Here is a 25486-nt window from a genome sequence, read left to right as displayed (position 1 = left end):
TCAAGTTCACAGTCACCTACACTGAAGTGGTGCAGTCCTACTGTACACGCAACGATGAACTTCAACTTGGTAACAGCTTTACTCTTTACCTGCAGTAAGTACAATTATGTATTTTTTCTTAATAAAACCATTGTTAACTTTTCCTTCAGTAATCTGCCAGAACTCAAACTTAGAAACTGTTCATTAATAACATGATTTACATGCATTGTTTGATTCCTGTTGAATTAAAGGTTTGTGAATAAAATACTTTTTGTTTGTTTCAGGCTGGATCTCTGTCTCCGTCTCTGAGTTTCACACTGTGGAGGTCCAGTCTGGTGAAGAAGTCACACTGATGTGTACCAACTTCACCAGTTCTACCAGTCACATAGTCTGGTTCAGACTGGACAACAGACCCAATGCCACCTGCATCTCCTCCATGTCCAGCTCTGATGGCAATGCTACATTCTGTGATGGATTTCAAAATGGAAAGTTTAACATGACGTCCAACATCACTACCCTCTTTCTCCAGATCAAACAAGTGGATTCATCTGACTCTGGACTCTATTTCTGTGGATCTTACTGGAATAATAAGTTAGTAATTGACAGTTCAACGTACTTAAAGGTTCAAGGTAAGATTGTTGATGTTTTGTCTGTGTTTTGGTTGGAAAGAAACAGATATGTGCCTTCTGTACTCGCTGATCTCAGGCAGTGTATGATACAAAAAGTTAAATGTATTCATCTTTCTTGTAGAAGAATCTGTTGAACTAGCAACTCTGACGAGTGCGATCCTGAGTGCTCTGGTTATTTTCCTCATTATCGTCGTCATTGTTCTGGGTCTCAAAATCAGGAAACTTCACACAGGTACTTGTATGTGTTTTTTATGGTGCAAGTGCACGACTTTACAAATACAAAACTTCCCTTTTACCAAGAAAGTAAAAAGAGCGACATTTTCGATCAGTGCACTGACCAGATGTGTCGTTTCTGTCATTCAGATTTAAAGGAAGAGGGACACAATCCACAACACAGCCAGGTAATCACAATGTAACCTTAGATTAAGATCAAAGTCTAGTTTACATGTTGTCTGGTCTTATATTTTCTCACATACTCAGCTGTGGGACATTAGTGACTATATATTGTCATTTACAGAATCCAAGCTCTGCTGATGTGACCTATGCAGCGCTGGGTTTCCATAAGAGAGCCAGAAAGAGCAGAGGGTCTGTATCAGAGAGACAGCTGGAGCCTAATGTTGAGTACACTGCCACCAGATAGACTCAGGAAACCTCTGGAACAGCTGCTCAGTTACCGTCACTGTCAAAAAAAATGTTGTAATAAAGATTGTATGTTCATGCAAATTGTGAAATCTCATTATCCACCAGTATCTGAGGGCAAAAGAATATGATTGCTCCGAGCCAGTAAAGACACTGGTGTCTGTTCAGACTCTCTTACACTCAGAGTTAGATGGAGGTCTGCAGCAGTGACGGAGAGAACGAGCCACACTTAGCTAGTTTGACAGGAAGAGACAGCAGAGTGTGGTCTGACCACGGCTGAAGTGGAAATCATGAGCTCTGTTAGGCTTCATCATGACGATGAAGGTTTTCTAACCTTGAGAAAACAAAAGCGCTATCTTCTCTTTCTGTATTGGTTGCACAATGACAGGCGCTCTTCTTTTGTGCAGTAAATGAAGACGACAGAATTGCACTGTGAAAGTGGGTCTTATAGGGAACTAGTCTATACGCTGATGATGTCATTATTATATAGCCTTACATTGTGTGATCAACATTTACTTCATAATAATACGCTGAAGCAAAGAAAAAAAGCAGACAAAACAAGAAAACAGTCTTTTGTCACTTTGAATATCGTTACAAACTCACTTGAGAGCCTTTTGACAGAGTTGAGCTTTAAGCAGAACAGGTAGCGACTGACTAACACGCACTCGTAGAGTTGAGTTTTTACTTGTAGCGCCTTTAAAGTGAGGGAATGACAGTAAAGTCTCCAACTATGTTGGGACTCACCATTCAGGAGACCAAATGTTTCTTTGCTCCACTGGCCAGTGTGGGTCAGCGTGTGACATGTGACCCCCAAGGGTCTCACCAGACAGAACCAGTCCTCTGGCCCTCTCTCTCTTTTTTTCTTGGCTTGCTCTGGAGTGCAGCTCCAGCCCTCTCCTCTTGGTTCTTCAAAGGGCAACAAGGCCCCAGCCCAGGTCAGCTCTGCTACCTGAGAAACCAGCTCTCTCACCGGCCTGCTACCAGCAGCCTGCAAACACTCTTCTCCTCAACAGCAGCGACCTGCTTCGGATTAACTGTGAGTGAACCAAATCCTCTTCAGAGTCAGCAGCTACGACACAAGGCCAGCTGATTTTCCAAGCAACAGGAATCGTAGCAGAGTTAGCATGGAACAGCTAACTCTGTGAGGAGAACAAAGGAGATAACCACAAAGCAACACAGCCAGACAGGACTTTACTCCACCAGGAAACCTCCCAACTCACTGGACTTTACAACAACACTGGAAAGGACCTCTTTGTTTGTTCCAAGGACTAGGTAACGTTAACTGACTGGGCCTAACCTTTCCCAGCACAGCATAGCTAAGCAGCAGAAGTCTTAACTTTGTTAATGTTCTCGTTGATTGATGTCTTGTTGTTGTAATGTTTGCTTAGGTGGTGGTCAGTCATACAGTTAATCAGGTACTCGTATGTTCACACACAACAGTACGTCTCAGTTCTAGAACCTGCATGAAGCTAAGCTTCCCCCTCTAACCTGGTACCTGTAGATTACATGAGCTAGGCTAACAAAGAAACTCACACCTTCCCTCTCAAACACACTATGTGGTCTCAGCGGCCATTTTGAGTAGTTTCTTTGTTTACCGTCATCTTGTGTAGTCTCCTTGTTCAGGTCATGTGGTCACAGTGACCACTGTGAATCGGCCATCTTGCCTTTGTTTGTGTCCCCACAAATACACACACATACACATACCTGTACATACTAGATTAGACATTGTGTTTTACTCTGCTCCATTGTAAATAAATGTGTTTAAGTATAACTACTAGTGTGTTTAATGTTGCGCAAGCGTGAATATTGCCAACCTCTACTTGGTAAAATTCCAATCCTTCAACTGTAACTTACTGTTGATATGGAAATTTGGTTATAGTTTGTAAGCTAACGGTTAATCAGAGTTCCAGATTAATGGTAATAAATTGAGACTAAAACCATATTGGCTATTTTGCCTATTAGTTTAGGCTGGTGCCCGAAGGACTTTAATTCATTTTAAAGTTATTATTTACTATTAATATTTTTAATATTAATATTTTCTTAATTTATGGTAGCCAATAAATTGATAGACAATCCAACATATTTGGTGTCCAGCTCATGAGGTAGAGCTCAGACACAACAACTACTATTTGTACATATATTTAAGGATGTGGTTCATCCCTGGGAATAATCACTTTGTAAAATTAGGAGTTTTCAAATATGATTCCCGCCCCAAAAAGAAGTGGTCTCTTGGCACAACCTGGGGCTACTACTCGACATCCAACTTGTCAAAGCTGCAGTGGAATATGAACTTTTTTTCTCTTTGAATGTGAAGATGAGCTTTCCATCATCAGCACCACTGGCTCAACTTCCCCCACACCTTTTGGCTCAAATTACCCCACCACCATTTTAAATGACTTGTGTCATCCAGCAACATTGTAGCCTCATATTGTAACTTCCTAAAGCTCTAACCAATGTGTGAGATTTTTTCAAACTTGTCTGTAATCATTCAAACACAATAATCACAACTCCTCAAACATAAAAAATTACTTTGGAACTGTTGAAACAGTTTTGTGAACTTAAAAGTGCTTCATCACTTCATCTATTGGCTTCTCTCCATCATAAGGCGAGGGTTAGTGTGTGATCACATGACCAATTTTGTCTGTGGTTGCCTAGAAACAGGCTGAAATCACCCCACTGTACTCCACTTACTGTAGGTGTGTGCGCTCACTGCTGACCCATACAAACCTCTACGCTCGACTCCACATCCCAAATAAATACACAGTGACTCAATAAATAAATCAATGTGGCAAAACATGCACAAAATATGTTATTAAGAATAAATACAAGCTATGAATTCAGTAATAAAGGGGAAGAGGGAGGAGGGAGAGAAAGTGAGAAGGGGGGGGTAAAGGGGAAGGGGGTGGGGGGTTAAATGTTCCCTGATCTCCAACGTGCCAGCAGGTCAAATCCGTCACATACAGGAAGAGCCATTCGAGGCCTCCCGTGATGCGTGGAAGACTCCATCACTTCTGTGTGCAAGGTGGAGGGCTGCATCACATGTGACTGTAAGGTGGAGGGCTGCATCACATGTGACTGTAAGGCGGAGGTCTGCATCACATGTGACTGTAAGGCGGAGGTCTGCATCACATACGTCTGCACTGGTATGACACACAGCTTCTTGGCTTGCTGTGTGACCTCCTCGGGTTGAGACGCAGACGCTGCAACACAAACGCACAAAAACGCAGATCAGTCACGTCAGAGACTCGATAACATTCCTTCAAAACCAGATGCTGCTTCTTAAACTTGCATTGAGGCACATTTTTGGTACCGATGTCGAATAGAATCACATTTCATTTCAAAAACATCACAATTTCTGTTGTATTTATCACATATCACATGAGAGCGCACTGTGATCCACAGAAACATTGTCTCACCATCGGCTGTGGTGCGAGCTTTCCTCCTCACCCTCTTCCTCTTTTTGCCCTACACAAAAACAAACACATTAAAAATTTCCATGTGATGTAGACATGTTTGAGTTGTTATGTGAGCACGGTGTAACATACATAATTGTCACTGCAGGACCAGTCTGGGAACTGCTGGGAGTGGAGCGTCCTCTCCTTCTCTGCCTCCTCATGGTACTTGGCCTGCTCCTCCTTCGACATTGACTTCCACTGTGGACGCACGACGACACACTGTCAGCGACACACAACTACACACAACTACACGCAACCACAGGCCGACTAGTGCACACACACAAGCATGAACACATGTTAACGGAAACACACACAGATCCACGTGAATAGGTGCAGTGTATTCGTGTCAAAATAAAATGCTGGAAATCCTGTTTAAATGTAGACTTGTTTTCGGGGTCACATGATAGGAAATACAAATCATTCTGTTTCAAGAAAAGAATGATATAAAATAAAGAATAAAATTTGCTGCAGGAAACTGTGACGAAGTATCTCAAATCACACAGAGCAAAGACACTTACCCTCTGTCCAATGACAGTATTCACTGTCGCGTTATTGTTGTTGTTCAGCTCTGCAACAACCTTCGCCCTCTGCTCCTTCCTGAAGAGCATGAAGGCATTGGGCGGCTTCTTGATGTATGGCCGGCCTTCATCCTGCTGGATCTCACTCTTTCTCTTTCTGTGGGAAAGCGTGGAAGAAGCAGAATAATAGTTGAAGAGATAAAAGTTGGCGGTGTTCTCGATCGACAGATAACAGGCACCCAAAGCTGCAAAAAATGACATATAAGGTGACTGTCATTCGACTTTGAGCCCGGCTTCATTGTGGTCATGAGCTCATGAGCCGGTCAGGCTGACTTACAGTGACATGGAGGTGTTCGGTGAAGGAGCACAAGGAGAAACGGGAGGGAATCCCTCTGCAGGAAATCCGTACACCAACTCTCCATTCCTACGTGAATAACAGCAGACAGATACATTAGACAGCAGACAAAGTACGTTTGAAGACACAGACAGAGGCTGACAGATGTGTGCACTCATGTGCGTTTGTGTGTGTGTGTGTGTGTGTGTGTGTGTGTGTTACATACACTATTCCAATGGTAACCAGATTCTCCTTCATGGCGTCGGGGAGCCTCAACACCGGCACGCCGTCATACTGGAGACACAAACACACACGGAACAGGTGATTACCCGAGCTGCATCGTCACACGTGTCACCGGCACCACCGCCTGCGGAGTAAAAGCTCCGAGCTCCTCCAGTGGAATTCCTGCAGAGTCCATGACCATGATACAAAAGTGTGTGAATGCTCCTGCAGAGGGTCACAGAGGTCAGGAGCATGTGTTCATGTGACGTTCAGACCACAGTAGAAAACACTTATAGCATAAAGCATATAATGTTTCCCAGCATGATTTGAACAAACCTACATACCTCTTACATCCTGTGAACTGTAGCTTTTTGATTCAGCTTATTAAACCTGGCTTTGGGAACTTGAACCTTCTGTACAAACAACTAACTATTCTAAACTTCAGTGGTGAATGTTTTTGTTATTACTGAATACCAGTAGTTAAGAGACTGCTGCCAGAACAAATCTATTTAAATGCAATTATTGTTCTATTTGAATACTTCTGAAGGTTTTGAATTGAAACGGCACAGAGTCCAGCTGTAAAACGGCTCAGGCACTGGTATCATTGATTTCACTGTGACGCTGCTAAAACTGACGTCTACTACAAGGGTGAAGATGCTTCAGAGTGCATGTGGTAATCCAGGGTCTTGCCTGGTGTGGAGGAGCACCGACAGCTGCTGCTGATGCTGGGACATTGTATCCAGGCCGCTGATACGGCAGGTACTGTGGAGAGAGAGGGAAGGTTAACCAGCTTGCTGGCTCAGACAATTCTCTGCACTTCTCCAGAGTACTTTAGTGATATTTATACCTAACCCAGCCTTGTATGATCCCCATCGTGACCTTATTGTCATCCCAAACACAACAAAACCACCAAAGCAAAGATGAATCATATCATCAGCCTGTCATAGGTGCTCTTCTGTAGAACGTCCCAGAACTCCAGCTCTGAGACAGTCCACAGAAAGACTAAAGCTTTCAGCTAGTGCTGAAACAATTAACCGATTCATCAATCAGCTGTTCAAGAGGAAATCAGATGAATCACAGAAAATTCTGTGTTTTCTTTTTTCCAATTTAATGGACAAATTACGAATTGAAATCATAATATAATAATACATATTAAATATCTTGAAGCCTCTGAGAGGACGTGGAGGCCACAGGAGATTTCTAACGAAGTCTTACATGCTTTAAGTCACTTAACAGCTTCACTACACTGAGCACTCATCAATTATCACTTTTGAATTACGACTAATTGGCAGTCATTAAGGATACTGATGTGCAGGGCCTCACAATACTGTTGCATAACTCAACTCATTACATGAAGCAGCACATGGGACAGCAGCTGGGCTTAGATTAAAATCATCCTGCTGTTGGCCTCAAGCTTCCACCATTAATAACTATCTGTTCTGATTCAGGTGTTGATGAAATTCTTATGAACCTATCTCTAAACTCTGCTCAGTTTCTTACCTGTCCCTGAGTGTAAGCACCTGCCTGGTTGTGCAGGTGACCTGGCTGCAGGACATTTTGCTCCTGGTAGATAATGGGAGCAGCATGCCCGACCTTCAAGCAGCGTGGAGCTGCTCCCAGGGGGATGCACCCACCGTATCCTCTGTCCACCGGCTGAGGGTGGGTGTCAAATCTGAGCTCATTGGGAGGAGGAGGAGGAGGAGGTGGACGCTGGGGTGGAAGGTTGGGTGTGTCTCCCAACATTTCCCCAACTAGCGCCTGCACAGTGTCAAGCACATCGCTCCACTCCATCTCCTTTATGACATGTTCAAACACTGCTCCGAGATCCATCACAGATGTTTGTCACTGATTCTGTCTCTAGGAAGCTGGTTTTAAGACATTTTTATAGGGAACAGCATTGAGTTATAAAAGTGCATAACTTCTACTTCACTACATTTCAGAGGGAAATACCGGACATCTTCCTTTTCTACATTTACCTGACAGCTAAAGTTACTTCTCACTTTGCAGATAAAGATTTAATGTAGGTTATTTAACATGATCAGCTTGTAAAATATGATTAAACAATCCAACAATATATAATAATTGCTCTCACCTCAGCATGCAGAATTTAAATGCAGCTTACATGATGATGAATAAGTATTGATAAGAGATAAGATATTCCTTTATTAGTCCCACATTGGGATAATTTTCAGTGTAAAAGGGAAAAGGAAAAGGGACATTGCACAGTTGGTGTGTGTTGATTATTATTGTACATGCTGAATTGTCAGTTTTTGGGGTGTAATTAAATATATATATATATAATATAATACAAAATACAAAACTTTAAACTTTAATCAATTTTGCCAATAAAACTGATGAACTTTTATTTCAGTAAAACGTTGAATTTACTTGTAATATTTTTGAAATGTGGTTTTGCTTTTTCTACTGAAGTATAGGATCTGAAGCTCCTTCATGAGTGTAACTGTGTTAACCATCAGCCAATATCTTTTTTTACTTTTTTTTTTACTTTTTCAGCAGTTTTTTGAGTTGAGACACAATATCAATATTTAATTTTATTGACAACTAGTAGTTCATAGACGTGTGTGTTTGGGGAGTTAAGTCTATCTGAGTTATGGCAACTGAAAACTACTAAAAATGACTGCTTCTGCATTTGAAAACAACACGTTCAAACCTTGCTAAAATAAAACTCCCCATTTCAGTACTCACCTGCTGCTTTCACTGATGCTCCGGTTAGTTAACAGTCTTTGTCTTGAACTGTGTGTTTTGTGTCTCTGAGGCTGTTGACCGTTAACTGTGTGTGTTATCTACAAGTGACCTGAACCAACAGAATCTCTCATTGTGAGTCACATTCCATAGAATCACCGACATAGATTCATTTGAATATTCTATTCTGTGGGCAGATCGGACAGGATCATGTTACTGCCTCATCCATAACCGATACAGTTGACTCCCCCCCCCCCCCCCAATACTCCTTATTTCACTCAGTGCTGGAATGTAACTAAGTACATTCACTCAGTTCTGAGCTACTTAATAAAGTATTATTACAACGACGTAAAAATACTATTGTAAAGTGCAGAAGTATAATCAGCACTTAGCATATATTTATTAGTATTGTTAGCATATATAATATTATTAGATTGCTAATACTATACAACAATGTGTAAGCAGCACTGTACTGTTGTAGCTACTGTACAGACTGTGGGGTAGGTCTGTGGTTTCAAGCCATGGGGTCGGGCCCCTCCAGAGGGTCACAAGATCAATCTGAGGGGCTATTTATTTATTATTTATTAATTAATTAATTTATTATTATTATTAGATTCTACATACATGAATAGGCTACAACTACACAATGCTGATTTTCAAGGTCAGACATGTTTGTAAAAGGGGCAGAACCATGAGAAAAGAGAAGTGGAAGCATCAAATCTGTACAAGAGAAACATTCAAGTAGGAAGTAGTTCGGAAAGAGAATAGAAACCAGCACAGCTGTGGGATTAAACAGCATTAAATGTATGGTTGATTCAAATGAAAACCAAGTGCTCTCAATGCCCATTCATTTAGACGGTACATCATTATCGTTAATGTGTGATGAATTCACCCTCAAAGATGGAGAAAGAGAGGACAGAAGAAGATTACTTTCCAGGGTCAGGGCTGCTCAGCATGTGATATTTGATAACCTGGTATGAAGCGTAACCAAACAGGGGAAAGAGAGGGAAAGAGAGGCAGATAGAGGAGAGCGAGAGACCAGGAACAGCTGTATAGACTGTTGACTGTTGATTGTTATAGTGAAAATAATGACAGTAACGCCCATGTGTAATGGTGTTATCAAAAATAACAGCAGCAATGATAGCAGCACTGTAATAATAATAATAATAATAATAATAATAATTTCTTGTTTTCAAAAACCAAGTTACAAAGTGATTCAAGGCAGCAAAATGAAACAAGCCATAAAATCATCAGGTTTAAAGAGATACAATTTGGTGTATGAAAACCAATCTGGTAAATACAACTGAGAAAGAATATTTTAAAGGAGAATGAACAGTTAAAACTCAAGGAAAATCTGGAAAGACTCTCAAAAAAAAGAAATTGCTGAGTCTGCTGATTTCTTTCCAAGTCGTTGAAGGTGTGTAGGATGGTCTCTGTGTCTTTAAAAGTTGAAATAAATTCTGTTTTTGAAATATCTATAAGATGATAAAAACATGATTGCACAAACTTCATGGTCAAACTTAAACTACTATCAAACCAGATGCCAAGATTCCCTGCAACATGGCTTGAAATATTCCACCAGGCAACCAGCAGAGGGGAGCAGAGGGCAGAATGTGTCTCACCATGTGCTGATACTGTTTCGAGTTCACCTGAAGAAAACATCACACCATCAAAGGCTGGCATTGAGTGAGCTCAGCCTTCCAGGGTCTGTGGGTTTAACAGGCAGGTACATCTGTGTATCATCAGTATAACAAGGGGAAGCATGTATGAAGAAAATCAAATTGGTCCCAACACCAATCCCTGAGGCATACCATACTTACTAGAAGAAAGTGAAGAGAGAGTCGTTCACATAGACACAGAACCTCCTCTTTGACACGAAAGTTGAAAACCATCTTAAAGCTGCACCAGATAGACCCAGGGCCTCAGTCTGTTCAACAGGATGCTGCAACAGATCGTGTCAGAGAAACAACCAAGAAAGGAAACCAAAATAAAGAATCATTTACAGTAATCTCACCTAAGTATATTACAATGAAAATCAGACATCCATTTGTTTAAAATCCACAAAAATACAGTCCAGAGTGATAAATCCACTTGTTTGATTTTGAGAAAGAGGGTGGAGATGTTGGAGCTCATTTCAAATGATATCCATCACAGTATGAAACGTTGCTGCGAGACCCGGTCATAACAGACGTCCACAGTCTGAGACCGAGACACTGAGACAGAGATCCAGCCTGAAACAAACAGCAGACACAACAAGAGTTTATCTCTGAGTGTATAATGTAACAGTTACTGGAATAAAGCAACAGCAACAATTCATTCAGCTCTAATGTGGAAGTTTAAACTCTGGTGTGTCAGAGTCACCATAGATCTAAATGTAATAGAGTAATTGAGTGTCAGTACTCACTGAAGCTGCAGAGGAGTAAAGCTGTTATCAAGGTGAAGGTCTTCATGGTGTGTACGACTGCAGCGCTGCAATGTCTCTAACTGAACTGTGTAGTGAGGGTGATGTCAGTATAAAAGAGGAGGGGGTGGTTTTGTTTTGTTGTTTTTTTCCTGTTTTGCTCAAACTGAAAATTGCTGATGCTGACATGCACAGAAAAGTTTACAGGAAAGAGAAGTTGAGCAACTTTACATTTGTCTTTTTCCTCTTCATGTTATTTGACAAAACAAATAGTTTATTTTTATATTTTTAGTCGCTATTATGTATAAGCTAAATATCAAAACCTTTATGCAAGATTGTCAGATCTCATCCCTCCTTCCAAAATAAAAGATACACATAACTTTTGTTTGTCTTGACAGTGAAAATGACCTCAAATATCAGACAGCTCACCACTGAAAAACAGCAGCCAAGCCACAGATGTTAAGATAGTAGTCTACATGTTTATGCTGATGATTAAAATGCCTTATGTATATAGGTGTACATAAGATGCAGTGGGAAACAAGTGCTTCCAATTAACTTTTCTTTTTTTTTTTCAAATATTCTGATGCAAGTAACATTAAGAGGCTGCGATAAATAGTGTCACTTTTTGTGAGTGAGGAACTTTTGACAGTGTACGCTCTCAAGGAGAGAGAGAACCACAGAGGGGGACATGAAGAAAAGCATCCTTCCTCTTTATGGTGAAAACACAGCCTTCCTGGACTCATTTCAGTTAGAAGCCCTGCAAAGTTTCAGTCATACACACAATGATGAACTTAAGCTTGAACACACCTCTCATTCTCTGCATCCTCAGTAAGTACCAGAACTGAATTAATCTTTGTGCTAATTTTACTATTGTATGTTTAACTCATTTTAAATGAAACACATTTACTTATTATGTTCTTGGTGACTTTTATTAAGAGCTATTGTTCACGTTGTTTTAAAATACCTAAATCTATTGTTGTGTGTGCTGTTTGTTTCAGGCTGGATCTCTGTCTCAGTGTCTGAGTTTCAGACTCTGAGGGGCCGACCTGGTGAAGAAGTCACAATGTTGATCTCCAACATTTCCAAATTCGACTCTGTGACATTCTGGTTCAGGCAGATCAACAAAACCAAGGTCCGCTGCATCTCAGTTATGATCAAATCTGACAGCGCAGCAGATTTCTGCGATGGATATAATAATGGAAATTTTGAAATGAGATCAAACATCTCCAACCTCTTTCTCAAAATCAAACACGTGGATTTATCAGACTCTGGACTGTATGTCTGTGGATTCTACAATAGTGGCAGTCCGATTTTCAGTGTGGTAGATTTACATGTTGAAGGTAAGATTGCTGCAAAGTCTTGTTTTTCAATTGGTACCTGTTGATCATTCATGTACAGTTATGACCTTAATACATTTGTACATTCGTACCTATCTTCTTATGGTTCTTGAAACATGGTACAAATGTTAATATGCGGCAAATCAGTCATAACAAATCAAGACTAAATTCATTTTCATTTCATTAAAAGGTGGTGGTGAAGTGATGAACATGGGCTCTAAAGGTAATTTTTTTCTACAGAATTCTGCCATTGTGTAAGTTGTCAATCATTTCCAGGTAAAACTGTAAAGCTACATTATACCCTTTATCACTCCAAATCAGCGGGTATAAACAGGTTTTTTGAACGCTAAGAAAAAGCTGATTGACCCTTTTTCGACGACCAGTCGAATCTGCCTTTCTGTTCAGACTGAGGACACGCGTAACAGCAGGGAGTGGTATCATCACATGCAGTTACAGAGCACACACGCAGACACAGGGGAGAGAGTGAAACGAGAGAGAAAGAGAAAAAGGCATCTGTCGTATCTCATCCCCGGGTTGGTGCTCCTGTCAAACTGTCAGGGCCTCCATGGGAGACACTTCGATCTGTAATTGTGTGTGTTTTTTTTTTTTTATTTAATGGCTGCAGCTCACTCTGTCATCCTCACACACAGCGTAGCGGCAAGCACCATGCTGGACAAGTGTTAGCCAGTGTTTGTGGTCTGAGGTGTTACAGCAGGGGAAGCGTTGAACATTAGTGGGTTCACCCAGGTCTTGTGTTTACATCAAGACCGGTTTTTTGACCTATGGCTTTAGTCAAATTTTAGTCAAATTACATGATACTTTCTTGTAGAAGAGTAAGATCAATTTTTAAGTGTGTGTGAAGGTAAGATTATTATAAAATCCGGTGGTATCCATCCCTCTATCCAATTCAATAAAATGACATTCATTTTAGTTTGTTGAAAACATGAATCTCATGATGACACTGACAGGAAGTCTCAAAGTAAAGTTTACAAGTTCTCATGCCAGTAAAGGAAAAATAGAAGCATGTTATATTACTTTTCTTTTCCCAGAGGCTGAAGGAGTAACCAAGCTGATGAACGTGATCCTGGGTGTTCTGACTGGTTTCCTTGTGATCATCATCGGCCTTGTTCTTAAATTCACGAAACCTTGGGCAGGTACTTAACAAAAATTGCTGCATGTTTGATTTACAGATTATTGTTTTTATACATTCTGCAATAATGTGTGTCAGCGTGATGAAAAACTACAAAACTACTTTTGGCCAAAATGTAATAACATCAAACATTAAGGAAAATGAACTGATGAGATGCATTCTTTCTTAAATTCAGCTGCCATTGAGGAACCACAGCGATGTAAGGTAAAACAAGAGTTATCATTTATCGTCATGATTTAATACATTAAAGGAGCTATTTGTAAGTTTTGCTTTTTCTACATAGTCAGTGTTAGCATTAACAGTTGTTTACTTATCAGTCTAGAAGAAACATGAGTTCAGCATCAAACTTCAGTACTTTATTCACCAAGAGCTGTCACCAGCGGTGGAAAGCAACACCAATGTTAGCTCACATCATATCACATCTTTTCTTCTACTGAAGTTAGCACGCTAACCAGCTAGCCCCGGCCCGTCTTGTCACTTTCCAGTAGCAACTCACTGTATCTACTCTGAAGACGAAGCGCTGTTCAGAGGGCTTATTATAGCCTCTTGTATTATAAAGACAACAATCACCACCACCCGCTCCTGGCAAGAAACCACGTTTGGCAGCAGAGAAAACTTACAAATAGCCCCTTTAAAAGTGGGAGAATGTCGACGTGATTATGAATTTTTTGGCCTGTGTAACTGTGTGGACTCTTATTGACAGAGTCTGGACTCGAAAGTGAACGATGCAGCACTGAGTGTGTATTCACGAACAATGAGAAACGGGAGGCCTGCACCAGAGAGAGAAGTGGAGACTCGTGTTTTTTACTGTGCCAGCAGATAGACTCAGAGTGGATCTGATTCTTTTATCATGTTTCTGTGCTTTTCTTCTCATGTCTCTCTCTCACTCTGTCTTCCTAAATTACTGAGACAGCACAGTGCAGGCTGAGCTAGAGTTGTTCCGATACCGTTGTCGGTTAGCAAAAGTAACAGTGTTATGGGTGATAACATGGTTAGTTCTCGACTAGCCTATACATACGGGACAGATGTGTAATGATAACGCTTATTCAATATTCTGATAAGAGTCAAACTGTCTCAGTAAGAGGGCAACATGTGCAGTATACAAAGCTTTAATTTCTTTTAATAGGGGCAGCACTAGTGTTAGGACAACTATTGTAGGAATTGTTATCTATGCCTACATTTATAAATTTATTTACTCAAATTAGACATTACAAAAAATTATTATATTGCATTCAACAATGACAGCAATCAGTGCCATACAGCCGTTATGGTAAATTTAGGTTTCGATATTGGGAAGGAAAAAACGGTATCGGAACATCTCTAGTCTGAGCTAGACCAAAATGAAAATCAGGAGGCCTGTGGAGTCACAGTTCTGTATGAATGAAGTCAGAAATGAAGCAGTGAATCATGGGTGACTTTCCCCTGTCAAATAGACGCAGTGATCAAGTTCCACATTTGTATAAACACCGTGGCAAAACATCAATGTAAAAACTGGATATTTTAACTGTGATATTAATGTGCTACATGTCTGAATTAAAAACTAAAATTTACCCAAAGAAGAATGATTGTTGAATTGATGGTTGCACACTCACATATACCCAGAGTTCCACGGTGCACTGTGGTTACAAGCAGCACTGTGTGCATTAGTGAGATATCTATGTGCAGCTTCACACTTCTGACAAACTCACACCGCTAGTTTATCTTCACAATGTGTATTAACGTGTATGAACTTGTGAAAACACGCCTGAAGCAAGGTGACACTTACACAGCCTCATATGAAACCGTTCACTCTGCTCCAAGCTGTAGAGATTTAACACGACACACTACGGCAAAACTATAACAGGTGCAGGTCCCATCCATCTACACTGTGACAGTTCACTGTCTTCTCAATGCTACTGCAGGTTACTTAACAAGGACTACTTAACCGCTTCATAGACTATATGCATTCTCCGTAGGTTTCAGGTTTCTAACCCTAACCCAATACTTATTTTAACCCAAATCCTTTCCTAAACCTAACCAAGAAGTTTTTGTGCCTAAGCCTAAAGAAGCCTTGACCGTTATTATAGTAACCATGGTGACAAAAGTAGATACGCCACTCTCGGCACAGTCTGCGTGTTTATTACAGTAACCATGACAACTGAGGTCCGGTACGCCTGTTGCTGACACTCCTGAGACACTCCTGTGGGTCATATCAGAGGGCTGAGAAAAATGACTTATCTGGTTTTTCAAGTTGGAGGTCTTGTTGCTAGTAGTCAGTCAGTCAGTCACAATCATTCGCGTTTTTAGGGCTGATGTGGTCCAGCCAAAAATGTCAGTTACTCATTACTTAAAAAAAATCACATTACTATAACGACACTTTCCAACAGCTCAACAGTTTCACACTTACACGTCACATCTGTTGTATTTAATGAGTAGGAACAAAAATGAGACACTTTGGTTTAAGAAGACACACAGAGTGTAGCAGTCCACAAAACATAGGCCAGTCACCACACACACAACTATACTCACAAAAAACTAAAGTCCCACGTTGACACACACACAAACACACACACACACACACACACACACACACACACACACACGCACACACACACACACACACACACACACACACACACACACACACACACACACACACACACACACACACACACACACACACCCATGTGTCCAAAAAAATCCAGTCGGGTCCCAAATATAGCAGCTAGCAAGCGAAGAAGACAAAACAGGTTTGGACTTACCCTGGAGTACCCCTGGTATCCCAGTACCAGAGCTGACACATCCTGGACCAGTGTCTCTCTCCACTGACTGCAGGGACAAGCTTCATGTTGAACTCTAATCCAACTAAGACAGCAAGCCCACCTATTTCTACCTGAGCCAGTTTGTTTTCCAGTGTGTTTGATGTGAAAATCAACATAAAGCACTTTAAACATATAGACTATTATCTCTAATCCTGAGACTGACACACACACGTACACATACACACACACACACACACACACACACACACACACACACACACACACACACACACACACACGCACAGCCTGTTATGGAAGCATTATATCAGCTGTCTGGTAGTGATTTTTATGATGACGATCATGGTTATTTGAATCTTTTCAGTCTGACCGTCTCATATTAAAGCCCCGATACATCTTATGAACATTCTTTACATGGAAACTTAATATGAAATGACCTCACGCAATTGTTTATTTTTCTAATTATTTGAATTATGTGGTTTACTTTCTCATCACAACTAAATCTCTTGTTGTGTCTGTTGGTTGAACTTTGTGGCTTTCACATTTCACATTGCTCAAGGTATTTACGTTGTTAGTGTGAGCGAGGAGAAAGAAAAACCTGCCTTTTAACCCTGAGACCGCTCTTACTGGAGAACAGTTCAGTGCTGCAGTCTTACTCTACACATTATGATGGACCTCGCCATGTTAACAGCTTTATTCTGTAAGTTTGTCAGACCCATTGTTTTTAATAAAACACATTTTTTAACGTCTCTTCAAAACAGCAACGGCACTGAAACATACACATTCCTTCTTAATGATTTAATGAATGTATATAGTTTAGTTCCTGTTAAATTACGAGTGTTATATGTTTCTGTTTCAGGCTGGATCTCTGTCTCCGTCTCTGAGTTTCACACTGTGGAGGTCCAGTCTGGTGAAGAAGTCACACTGATGTGCACCAACTTCACCAGTTCTACCAGTCACATATTCTGGTTCAGACTGGACAACAGACCCAATGCCACCTGCATCTGCTCCATGTTCACCTCTGATGGCAATGCTACGTTCTGTGATGGATTTCAAAATGGAAAGTTTAACATGACGTCCAACATCACTACCCTCTTTCTCCAGATCAAACAAGTGGATTCATCCGACTCTGGACTCTATTTCTGTGGATCTTACTGGAACAATTGGTCAATAATTGTCAGTGCAACGTACTTAAAGGTTCAAGGTAAGACTTCTGTAAAGTCATTTCTGCCATTGGCAAAGTAAGGACTATGGTAACAACAGATTATAACAGATTGCAGATTATATTTATCATTAGTCTATATATCGCTACCCTCAGTCAAATTTCATTGTCACTGTTGTATTTAAGGAAGAGCTGTCTCCAACAAATAACATTCCCAAATGTCTATTTATATATGAGTCAGATCTTAAGCCACTGGAGATAAAGTTCTGTAGAGAAAGTCTAATTTAAAAATATTTCTTGTAGAAAATCCTCATGCAACAACAAGTGTGATTCTGGGCGCTGTGACTCTTTCCCTCATCATAGCTGCCACCGGTATAGCTGTCACAGTCAGCAAACTTCAGACAGGTACTTGCTGAAAACAGTTTAAGTTGTTCAATATGAAAAACAAATCTAAAGCTTCCAGTCTATTAATGGAAATGTTTTTTAAGTGATAATTATTTAATTGAGATTTATTGTTTTTATCTTGTAGCTGAAAATCAAGAACAGAATCTACAACGGAGTGAGGTGAATCTAATTTTAAAATAGAGTTAAGATTAAAGGTCCCATATTTTACACGTTTCTGATGTTTTGTTTGAAGTCTTGATATTCATCAGAAGATATATCTGTGGTTTTGAGAACTAAAAGGTTTTACATCTCCTCTCAGACTTCTCTCTAGAGCTCTAGCTACAAAAGGTCGGTGAGTCTCTCTTCTGAGGCTCAGTGTCTGAATACAGGCTGTTCATTTCTCTGTGGACTGAGGCTTTGATACTTCCACAGTATTAATATAGAACCTAGACCTGCTTTATAATCGAACAACACATGGACATCTACCTTTATACAATATGGGACCTTTAAGGTTAAAGTCAATTTGAAGGTTTTGTGATGGAATTACTTTGGTAATTTATCAGTGAATGACTTTATTTCACCTCAGCACCTCAGCTGTGTAAGATGTGTGACTGTAAATACTTTTATTGACAGAATCTGGACTCTGGTGACCCGAAAGATGCTGCACTGAGTTTGTGTTCAAAAACAATAAGAAGCAGGAGGCCTGCATCAGTGAGAGAAGTGGAGTCTCATGTTATGTATGCCGCTAGCAAATAGACACAAGGACCTAATGTAGCTACACCTCATGCTGGAGCAGGAGCTGCATCATTTTGTCAAAAAACAAAAAAAAACAATTTAGTTTTGTGATAGATTCTTCATTTATAAAAGAAGTGTGATCATTTTTGCATCATCCCACTCTGTTTCTCAGCTTAACTCTGTTTTATTGATGTTGTCTAAAGAGTACAACAAGTGTTTGATGGAGGAAGAGCCAGACAGAGCAGAGTCTGCAGCGCTGAAGGAGACACATCACATGTGTGACAGGAAGAGACAGCTCAGTGTGGTCTGAGAACAGCTAAGGTGAAAATCGCGAGGCCCGTTAATGCCATGTTTTGCAAGAAAAAAGTGTGAAATTAGCTTGTGAACACTGGCTGACTTTCATTTCAACTTCTGTTCATTTGAAAAAAAAAAAACACATAGCACAAACTAGTAACTGCATATTTTAATGGTGATGTCAAAGTAAGTGTGTGTAAGGATCTGGTAAATCTATGAGGAAAAGTACATTTGTAGTTGAGCATTTGGTCCCATCTACCGACCTAGTATTCCACTGTGGTGACAAACAGAACCGTCTGTGTCACTATCTGTATCATTAAAGGGGCTATTTGTAAGTTTTCTCTGGTTACTTGACAAGAGCTTTGGCCATCGCTGCCTTTAGAAGACCAGAGGTTATAATACATCCTCCTCCTGCTTCACTTTGCTGACTTTGCCTGTATGTCCTACATTTCCCACCTTTAACACACGTCTCAAACATCGGCTTAAATCGAACCAGATCAGTGATCACTTTAAACTCAGTATGCAGCAAAATGTATGTGTCTTTTTATTTGTATAGTTTGTTTGTAGTTGTGTATTTTGCTTTATGTTACCTGCCTAGGGACGTCGGATGTATGTTTACATTGTTTTTGTACCTATGTTCATTAACATGCACTGTCTCTATCAAATAAAGAAATTAATAAAATACTTACATTTCAAAAGATTCCCTCACTGAGTGTGAGGTTCATTTTTCGACCTAAGTGGTCACAGCAACGTTCAAATGCACTTCAGTACATAGTTCAGTAAGTAAATACATCATCATTTATGCAGCCTGATGCTCAGCACTGATTCACACTCAGTTGAGTGGTAAGTCCTCGTTAAGTCAGTTGTTAATCCAACCAGTGACGAATAAAACTTGCCCATACTAACATAATGCTCAGAAGCCTGTTATTCACAACAGAACCATCAGATTACAATTGTTTGTGGTTTTAATTATAATAAACTTTTAATGAGGAGGTAAGGTGCTATGAAACAAAGCTGGGCTGACAGCTTTCAGTCACCAGTGAGGAGCTCCACTGCTACAATCAGATTGATTGACTGATTCAGTCACAGAGTGGAGACTCAGTTTTTAGTCAGTTTGAACGTCTGCTAAACACCTGTAGATCAATGAGCATCCTGTCAGTGGTACAGCACTCTCAACCCCGTCACTGCTCCCCTCATCACAAGTCACACTTTACAAACTTGCATCACTACATTGTTGTAGCATTGTGACACTTGCCCAGCCTCAAACCAACAAATTTACTCCACTTAAAGGCTGCACATTTTTCAAGGTATGTCAAAAAGCTTGAAAGCTGCAGCAGGTGTAGGTCCCATCCAGCTCCACTGTGAAATTTGCATTTGAACTTACTGACGCTTCAAACATTAATCCAGTAATTATCACTGTCCAGGTAAGATTTAAAATGTTATTACTGTAGCAGCTTATTGTAAAGTTTACCATTAACATTAGCATCACTGCACAAGCTAATTTTGTTGATCATTATTTGGATCAACTGCAGCAGTTTATATATTAGTTTAACATTTTTGCAGCCATTTTCCAGAAAGCATTTCTATTGTCGTTCTGAGCGACCAGATCAACAGAAGAACATCCCGCCTCTTTACGCTGACACCACTCTCACTGGAGTATATGAATAGTTCAGTCACCAACATTGAAGTAGTGCAGTCCTACTGTACACACAACAATGACCTTTAACTTGGTAACAGCTTTACTCTTCACCTGCAGTAAGCACTACTTTACTTTTTCTCTTTACAACCATTGCTAACCGTTACTTCAGTAATCTGATGGAACACAAACTTAGAAACTGTTTATTAATAACATGATTAACTTGGTTCCTGTTGAATTACAGCTTTGTGAATAAAATACTTTCTGTTTGTTTCAGGCTGGAGCTCTGTCTCCGTCTCTGAGTTTCACACTGTGGAGGTCCAGTCTGGTGAAGAAGTCACACTGATGTGTACCAACTTCACCAGTTCTACCAGTCACATATTCTGGTTCAGACTGGACAACAGACCCAATGCCACCTGCATCTCCTCCATGTTCACCTCTGATGGCAATGTTACGTTCTGTGATGGATTTCAAAATGGAAAGTTTAACATGACGTCCAACATCACTACCCTCTTTCTCCAGATCAAACAAGTGGATTCATCCGACTCTGGACTCTATTTCTGTGGATCTTACTGGAACAATTGGTCAATAATTGTCAGTGCAACGTACTTAAAGGTTCAAGGTAAGATTGTTGATGTTTTGTCTGTGTTTTGGTTGGAAAGAAACAGTTATGTGCCTTCTGTACTCGCTGATCTCAGGCAGTGTATGATACAAAAAGTAAAATGTATTCATCTTTCTTGTAGAAGAGTCTGTTGAACTAGCAACTCTGACGAGTGCGATCCTGAGTGCTCTGGTTATTTTCCTCATTATCATCGTCATTGTTCTGGGTCTCAAAATCAGGAAACTTCACACAGGTACTTGTATGTGTTTTTTATGGTGCAAGTGCACGACTTTACAAATACAAAACTTCCTGTTTACCAAGAAAGTATGAACAGCAACATTTTCGATCAGTGCACTGACCAGATGTGCCGTTTCTGTCATTCAGATTTAAAGGAAGAGGGACACAATCCACAACACAGCCAGGTAATCACAATGTAACCTTAGATTAAGATCAAAGTCTAGTTTAGATGTTGTCTGGTCTTACATTTTCCCACATACTCAGCTGTGTGACATTAGTGACTATATATTGTCATTTACAGAATCCAAGCTCTGCTGATGTGACCTATGCAGCGCTGGGTTTCCATAAGAGAGCCAGAAAGAGCAGAGGGTCTGTATCAGAGAGACAGCTGGAGCCTAATGTTGAGTACACTGCCACCAGATAGACTCAGGAAACCTCTGGAACAGCTGCTCAGTTACCGTCACTGTCAAAAAAATGTTGTAATAAAGATTGTATGTTCATGCAAATTGTGAAATCTCATTATCCATCAGTATCTGAGGGCAAAAGAATACGATTGCTCCGAGCCAGTAAAGACACTGGTGTCTGTTCAGACTCTCTGACACTGAGAGTTAGATGGAGGTCTGCAGCAGTGAAGGAGTGAACGAGCCACACTTAGCTAGTTTGACAGGAAGAGACAGCAGAGTGTGGTCTGACCACGGCTGAGGTGGAAATCATGAGCTCTGTTAGGCTTCATCATGACGATGAAGGTTTTCTAACCTTGAGAAAACAAAAGCGCTATCTTCTCTTTCTGTTTTTGTTGCACAATGACAGACGCTCTTCTTTTGTGCAGTAAATGAAGACGACAGAATTGCACTGTGAAAGTGGGTCTTATAGGGAACTAGTCTATACGCTGATGATGTCATTATTCTATAGCCTTACATTGTGTGATCAACATTTACTTCATAATAATACGCTGAAGCAAAGAAAAAAAACAGACAAAACAAGAAAACAGTCTATTGTCACTTTAAATATCGTTACAAACTCACTTGAGAGCCTTTTGACAGAGTTGAGCTTTAAGCAGAACAGGTAGCGACTGACTAACACGCACTCGTAGAGTGGAGTTTTTACTTGTAGTGTCTTTAAAGTGAGGGCATGACAGTAAAGTCTCCAAGTACTATTTGTACATATATTTAAGGATGTGGTTCATCCCTGGGAATAATCACTTTGGAAAATTAGGAGTTTTCAAATATGACTTCCCCCCCAAAAAGAAGTTTCTCTTGGCACAACCTGGGGCTACTACTCGACATCCAACTTGTCAAAGCTGCAGTGGGATATGAATTTTTTTTCCTCTTTGAATGTGAAGATGAGCCTTCCATCATCAGCACCACTGGCTCAACTTCCCCCACACCTTTTGGCTCAAATTACCCCACCACCATTTAAAATGACTTGTGTCATCCAGCAACATTGTAGTCTCATATTGTAACTTCCTAAAGCTCTAAACAATGTGTGAGATTTTTTCAAACTTGTCTGTAATCGTTCAAACACAATAATCACAACTCCTCAAACTGTCACGGGTTTAGTGGTAAGTAGGACCCAAATGCAGTCAACACAGGGGAATGGGGTGCAAAATGTTTAATTAACAAAAAATCCAGACGTGAACGTGACATGAAGACAACAGATCGAGGACATACCCAGAGAACAACAGGACGTGAACAAACCCAGAACTAAACAGACAAACCGACACAGACAAAGGGGAGCACAAAGACTATATAGACACAGGAGGCAAGGTGATTGCACACAGGTGAAACACATCAGGGCGGGGCAGACAATCACTACACAGAAACAAGACAGGAAGCGAAACACTGAGACACACAAGGAAACCTTATTACAAAATAAAACAGGAAGTGACAAAAACTCCAAAACAAAACTAACAAAAAGTGTCTGCCATAGCAAACCATGACACAAACATAAAAAAAATGACTTTGGAACAGTTTTGTGAACTATTGACTTCTCTCCATCACAAGGCGAGGGTTAGTGTGTGTGATCACATGACGAATTATGTCTGTGGTTGCCTAGAAACAAGGGTTGGCCCAACTTCCCCCAACAGGCTCAAATCACCCCGCTGTACTCCACTTACTGTAGGTGTGTGCGCTCACTGCTGAGGCCGCTCATTACTACTCACCCATACAAACCTCTACGCTCGACTCCACTCGGGTGCTGCCGATAACTATGCAGGACTGAAACTGCCGAAATCCCAAATAAATACACAGTGACTCAATGAATAAATCAATGTGGTAAAACATGCACAAAATATGTTATTAAGAATAAATACAAGCTATGAATTCAGTGATAAAGGGGAAGAGGGAGGAGGGAGAGAAAGTGAGAAGGGGGGAGGGGGTGGGGGGGTTAAATGTTCCCTGATCTCCAACATGCCAGCAGGTGAAATCCGTCACACACAGGAAGAGCCATTCGAGGCCTCCAGTGAGTGTGAGGTGTGAGGCTCCATCACGTCTGTGTGTGAGGTGTGAGGCTCCATCACGTCTGTGTGTGAGGTGTGAGGCTCCATCACATGTGACTGTGAGGTGGAGGGCTCCATCACATACGTCTGCACTGGTATGACACACAGCTTCTTGGCTTGCTGTGTGACCTCCTCGGGTTGAGACGCAGACGCTGCAACACAAACGCACAAAAACACAGATCAGTCACGTCAGAGACTCGATAACATTCCTTCAAAACCAGATGCTGCTTCTTAAACTTGCATTGAGGCACATTTTTGGTACCGATGTCGAATAGAATCACATTTCATTTCAAAAACATCACAATTTCTGTTGTATTTATCACATATTACATTGTCAACATTGTCTCACTGTCTCATTGTCTCGGAGCGCGGAGCTGCTCCCAGGGGGATGCACCCACCATATCCTCCATCCACTGGCTGAGGGTGGGTGTCAAATCTCAGCTCATTGGGAGGAGGAGGAGGAGGCGGAGACGGACGCTGGGGTGGAGGGTTGGGTGTGTCTCCCAACATTTCCCCCATCCATCCATTTCTTCGACTTTTTCAACAGTTTTTTGAGTTGAGACACAATATCAATATTTAATTTTATTGACAACTAGTAGTTCATAGACGTGTGTGTTTAGGGAGTTAAGTCTATCTGAGTTATGGCAACTGAAAACTACTAAAAATGACTGCTTCTGCGTTTGAAAACAACACGTTCAAACCTTGCTAAAATAAAACTCCCTATTTCAGTACTCACCTGCTGCTTTCACTGATGCTCCGGTTAGTTAACAGTCTTTGTCTTGAACTGTGTGTTTTGTGTCTCTGAGGCTGTTGACCGTTAACTGTGTGTGTTATCTACAAGTGACCTGAACCAACAGAATCTCTCATTGTGAGTCACATTCCATAGAATCACCGACATAGATTCATTTGAATATTCTATTCTGTGGGCAGATCAGACAGGATCATGTTACTGCCTCATCCATAACCGATACAGTTGACTGGTAACCATGGCAACCACCATCAATGCCCCCCCCCCAAATACTCCTTATTTCACTCAGTGCTGGAATGTAACTAAGTACATTCACTCAGTTCTGAGCTACTTAATAAAGTATTATTACAACAACGTAAAAATGCTTTTGTAAAGTGCAGAAGTATAATCAGCACTTAGCATATATTTATTAGTATTGTTAGCATATATAATATTATTAGATTGCTAATAGTATACAACAATGTGTAAGCAGCACTGTACTGTTGTAGCTACTGTACAGACTGTGGGGTAGGTCAGTGGTTTCAAGCCATGGGGTCGGGCCCCTCCAGAGGGTCACAAGATCAATCTGAGGGGCTATTTATTATTTATTTATTTATTTATTTATTTGTTTATTACTATTATTAGGTTCTACATACATGAATAGGCTACAATTACACAATGCTGATTTTCAAGGTCAGACATGTTTGTAAAAGGGGCAGAACCATGAGAAAAGAGAAGTGGAAGCATCAAATCTGTACAAGAGAAACATTCAAGTAGGAAGTAGTTCAGAAAGAGAATAGAAACCAGCACAGCTGTGGGATTAAACAGCACATCATTATCGTTTATGTGTGATGAATTCACCCTCAAAGATGGAGAAAGAGAGGACAGAAGAAGATTACTTTCCAGGGTCAGGGCTGCTCAGCATGTGATATTTGATAACCTGGTATGAAGCGTAACCAAATAGGGGAAAGAGAGGGAAAGAGAGGCAGATAGAGGAGAGCGAGACCAGGAACAGCTGTATAGACTGTTGACTGTTGATTGTTATAGTGAAAATAATGACAGCAACGCCCATGTGTAATGGTGTTAT

The 25486-nt window shown here is 40.6% G+C and overlaps 4 protein-coding genes and 1 long non-coding RNA gene across 6 annotated transcripts; 3 read left to right on the top strand and 2 right to left on the bottom strand.

The window, feature by feature from the left end:
- Positions 1 to 4: 4 nt before the first annotated feature.
- LOC130164070 (uncharacterized) lies at positions 5 to 2982 on the top strand. The gene is made up of 5 exons (XM_056368498.1): positions 5 to 94; positions 264 to 608; positions 730 to 840; positions 972 to 1009; positions 1126 to 2982. Exons 1-5 carry the CDS (start codon positions 55 to 57, stop codon positions 1246 to 1248), a joined length of 657 nt encoding a protein of 218 aa, XP_056224473.1. The 5' UTR covers positions 5 to 54; the 3' UTR covers positions 1249 to 2982.
- A 1151-nt stretch (positions 2983 to 4133) lies between these two features.
- On the bottom strand, positions 4134 to 5881 carry LOC130164794 (transcription factor 7-like 1-A). Its single transcript, XM_056369762.1, has 6 exons — positions 5781 to 5881; positions 5558 to 5644; positions 5221 to 5377; positions 4793 to 4900; positions 4664 to 4712; positions 4134 to 4447 (listed from the first exon to the last, which is right to left on the bottom strand). Exons 1-6 carry the CDS (start codon positions 5810 to 5812, stop codon positions 4158 to 4160), a joined length of 723 nt encoding a protein of 240 aa, XP_056225737.1. The 5' UTR covers positions 5813 to 5881; the 3' UTR covers positions 4134 to 4157.
- Positions 5882 to 9758: 3877 nt separating this feature from the next.
- On the bottom strand, positions 9759 to 10966 carry LOC130164613 (uncharacterized). Its single transcript, XR_008826636.1, has 3 exons — positions 10884 to 10966; positions 10494 to 10710; positions 9759 to 10421 (listed from the first exon to the last, which is right to left on the bottom strand). It is a non-coding gene; the product is annotated as an uncharacterized LOC130164613 (long non-coding RNA).
- Positions 10967 to 11485: 519 nt separating this feature from the next.
- On the top strand, positions 11486 to 14912 carry LOC130164612 (uncharacterized). The gene is made up of 6 exons (XM_056369443.1): positions 11486 to 11708; positions 11879 to 12220; positions 12408 to 12440; positions 13267 to 13371; positions 13543 to 13571; positions 14071 to 14912. Exons 1-6 carry the CDS (start codon positions 11663 to 11665, stop codon positions 14188 to 14190), a joined length of 675 nt encoding a protein of 224 aa, XP_056225418.1. The 5' UTR covers positions 11486 to 11662; the 3' UTR covers positions 14191 to 14912.
- Positions 14913 to 20039: 5127 nt separating this feature from the next.
- LOC130164639 (uncharacterized) lies at positions 20040 to 22322 on the top strand. 2 transcript variants are annotated; one of them, XM_056369498.1, is made up of 6 exons: positions 20040 to 20125; positions 20276 to 20456; positions 20615 to 20959; positions 21081 to 21191; positions 21323 to 21360; positions 21477 to 22322. In XM_056369498.1, exons 2-6 carry the CDS (start codon positions 20417 to 20419, stop codon positions 21597 to 21599), a joined length of 657 nt encoding a protein of 218 aa, XP_056225473.1. In that variant the 5' UTR covers positions 20040 to 20125; positions 20276 to 20416; the 3' UTR covers positions 21600 to 22322. The 2 variants fall into 2 exon arrangements, with proteins under 2 accessions (XP_056225473.1, XP_056225472.1); XM_056369497.1 differs by having other exon boundaries at positions 21081 to 21197.
- Positions 22323 to 25486: the final 3164 nt, after the last annotated feature.

The sequence above is a fragment of the Seriola aureovittata genome, chromosome 23 (genome assembly GCF_021018895.1).
Source record: "Seriola aureovittata isolate HTS-2021-v1 ecotype China chromosome 23, ASM2101889v1, whole genome shotgun sequence".
Classification (NCBI taxonomy): Eukaryota; Metazoa; Chordata; class Actinopteri; order Carangiformes; family Carangidae; genus Seriola; species Seriola aureovittata.
This window is presented reverse-complemented; position numbering and strand designations above follow the sequence as displayed.

Excerpts from the sequence above, each read along its gene's own strand:
- LOC130164612 (XM_056369443.1), top strand. The coding sequence starts at position 11,663 with ATGATGAACTTAAGCTTGAACACACCTCTCATTCTCTGCATCCTCA. Across the intron at positions 12,441-13,266 it reads GATGAACATGGGCTCTAAAG|AGGCTGAAGGAGTAACCAAG; the intron begins GTAATTTTTTTC and ends TTCTTTTCCCAG. Across the intron at positions 13,572-14,070 it reads AGGAACCACAGCGATGTAAG|AGTCTGGACTCGAAAGTGAA; the intron begins GTAAAACAAGAG and ends TCTTATTGACAG.
- LOC130164639 (XM_056369497.1), top strand. The coding sequence starts at position 20,417 with ATGACCTTTAACTTGGTAACAGCTTTACTCTTCACCTGCA. Across the intron at positions 20,960-21,080 it reads AACGTACTTAAAGGTTCAAG|AAGAGTCTGTTGAACTAGCA; the intron begins GTAAGATTGTTG and ends TCTTTCTTGTAG. Across the intron at positions 21,198-21,322 it reads GAAACTTCACACAGGTACTT|ATTTAAAGGAAGAGGGACAC; the intron begins GTATGTGTTTTT and ends TCTGTCATTCAG.
- LOC130164794 (XM_056369762.1), bottom strand. The coding sequence starts at position 5,812 with ATGAAGGAGAATCTGGTTACCATTGGAATAGT. Across the intron at positions 5,378-5,557 it reads CCGAACACCTCCATGTCACT|AAAGAGAAAGAGTGAGATCC; the intron begins GTAAGTCAGCCT and ends GCTTTCCCACAG. Across the intron at positions 4,901-5,220 it reads ATACTGTCATTGGACAGAGG|TGGAAGTCAATGTCGAAGGA; the intron begins GTAAGTGTCTTT and ends GTGCGTCCACAG.
- LOC130164070 (XM_056368498.1), top strand. The coding sequence starts at position 55 with ATGAACTTCAACTTGGTAACAGCTTTACTCTTTACCTGCA. Across the intron at positions 95-263 it reads AGCTTTACTCTTTACCTGCA|GCTGGATCTCTGTCTCCGTC; the intron begins GTAAGTACAATT and ends TGTTTGTTTCAG. Across the intron at positions 841-971 it reads AATCAGGAAACTTCACACAG|ATTTAAAGGAAGAGGGACAC; the intron begins GTACTTGTATGT and ends TCTGTCATTCAG.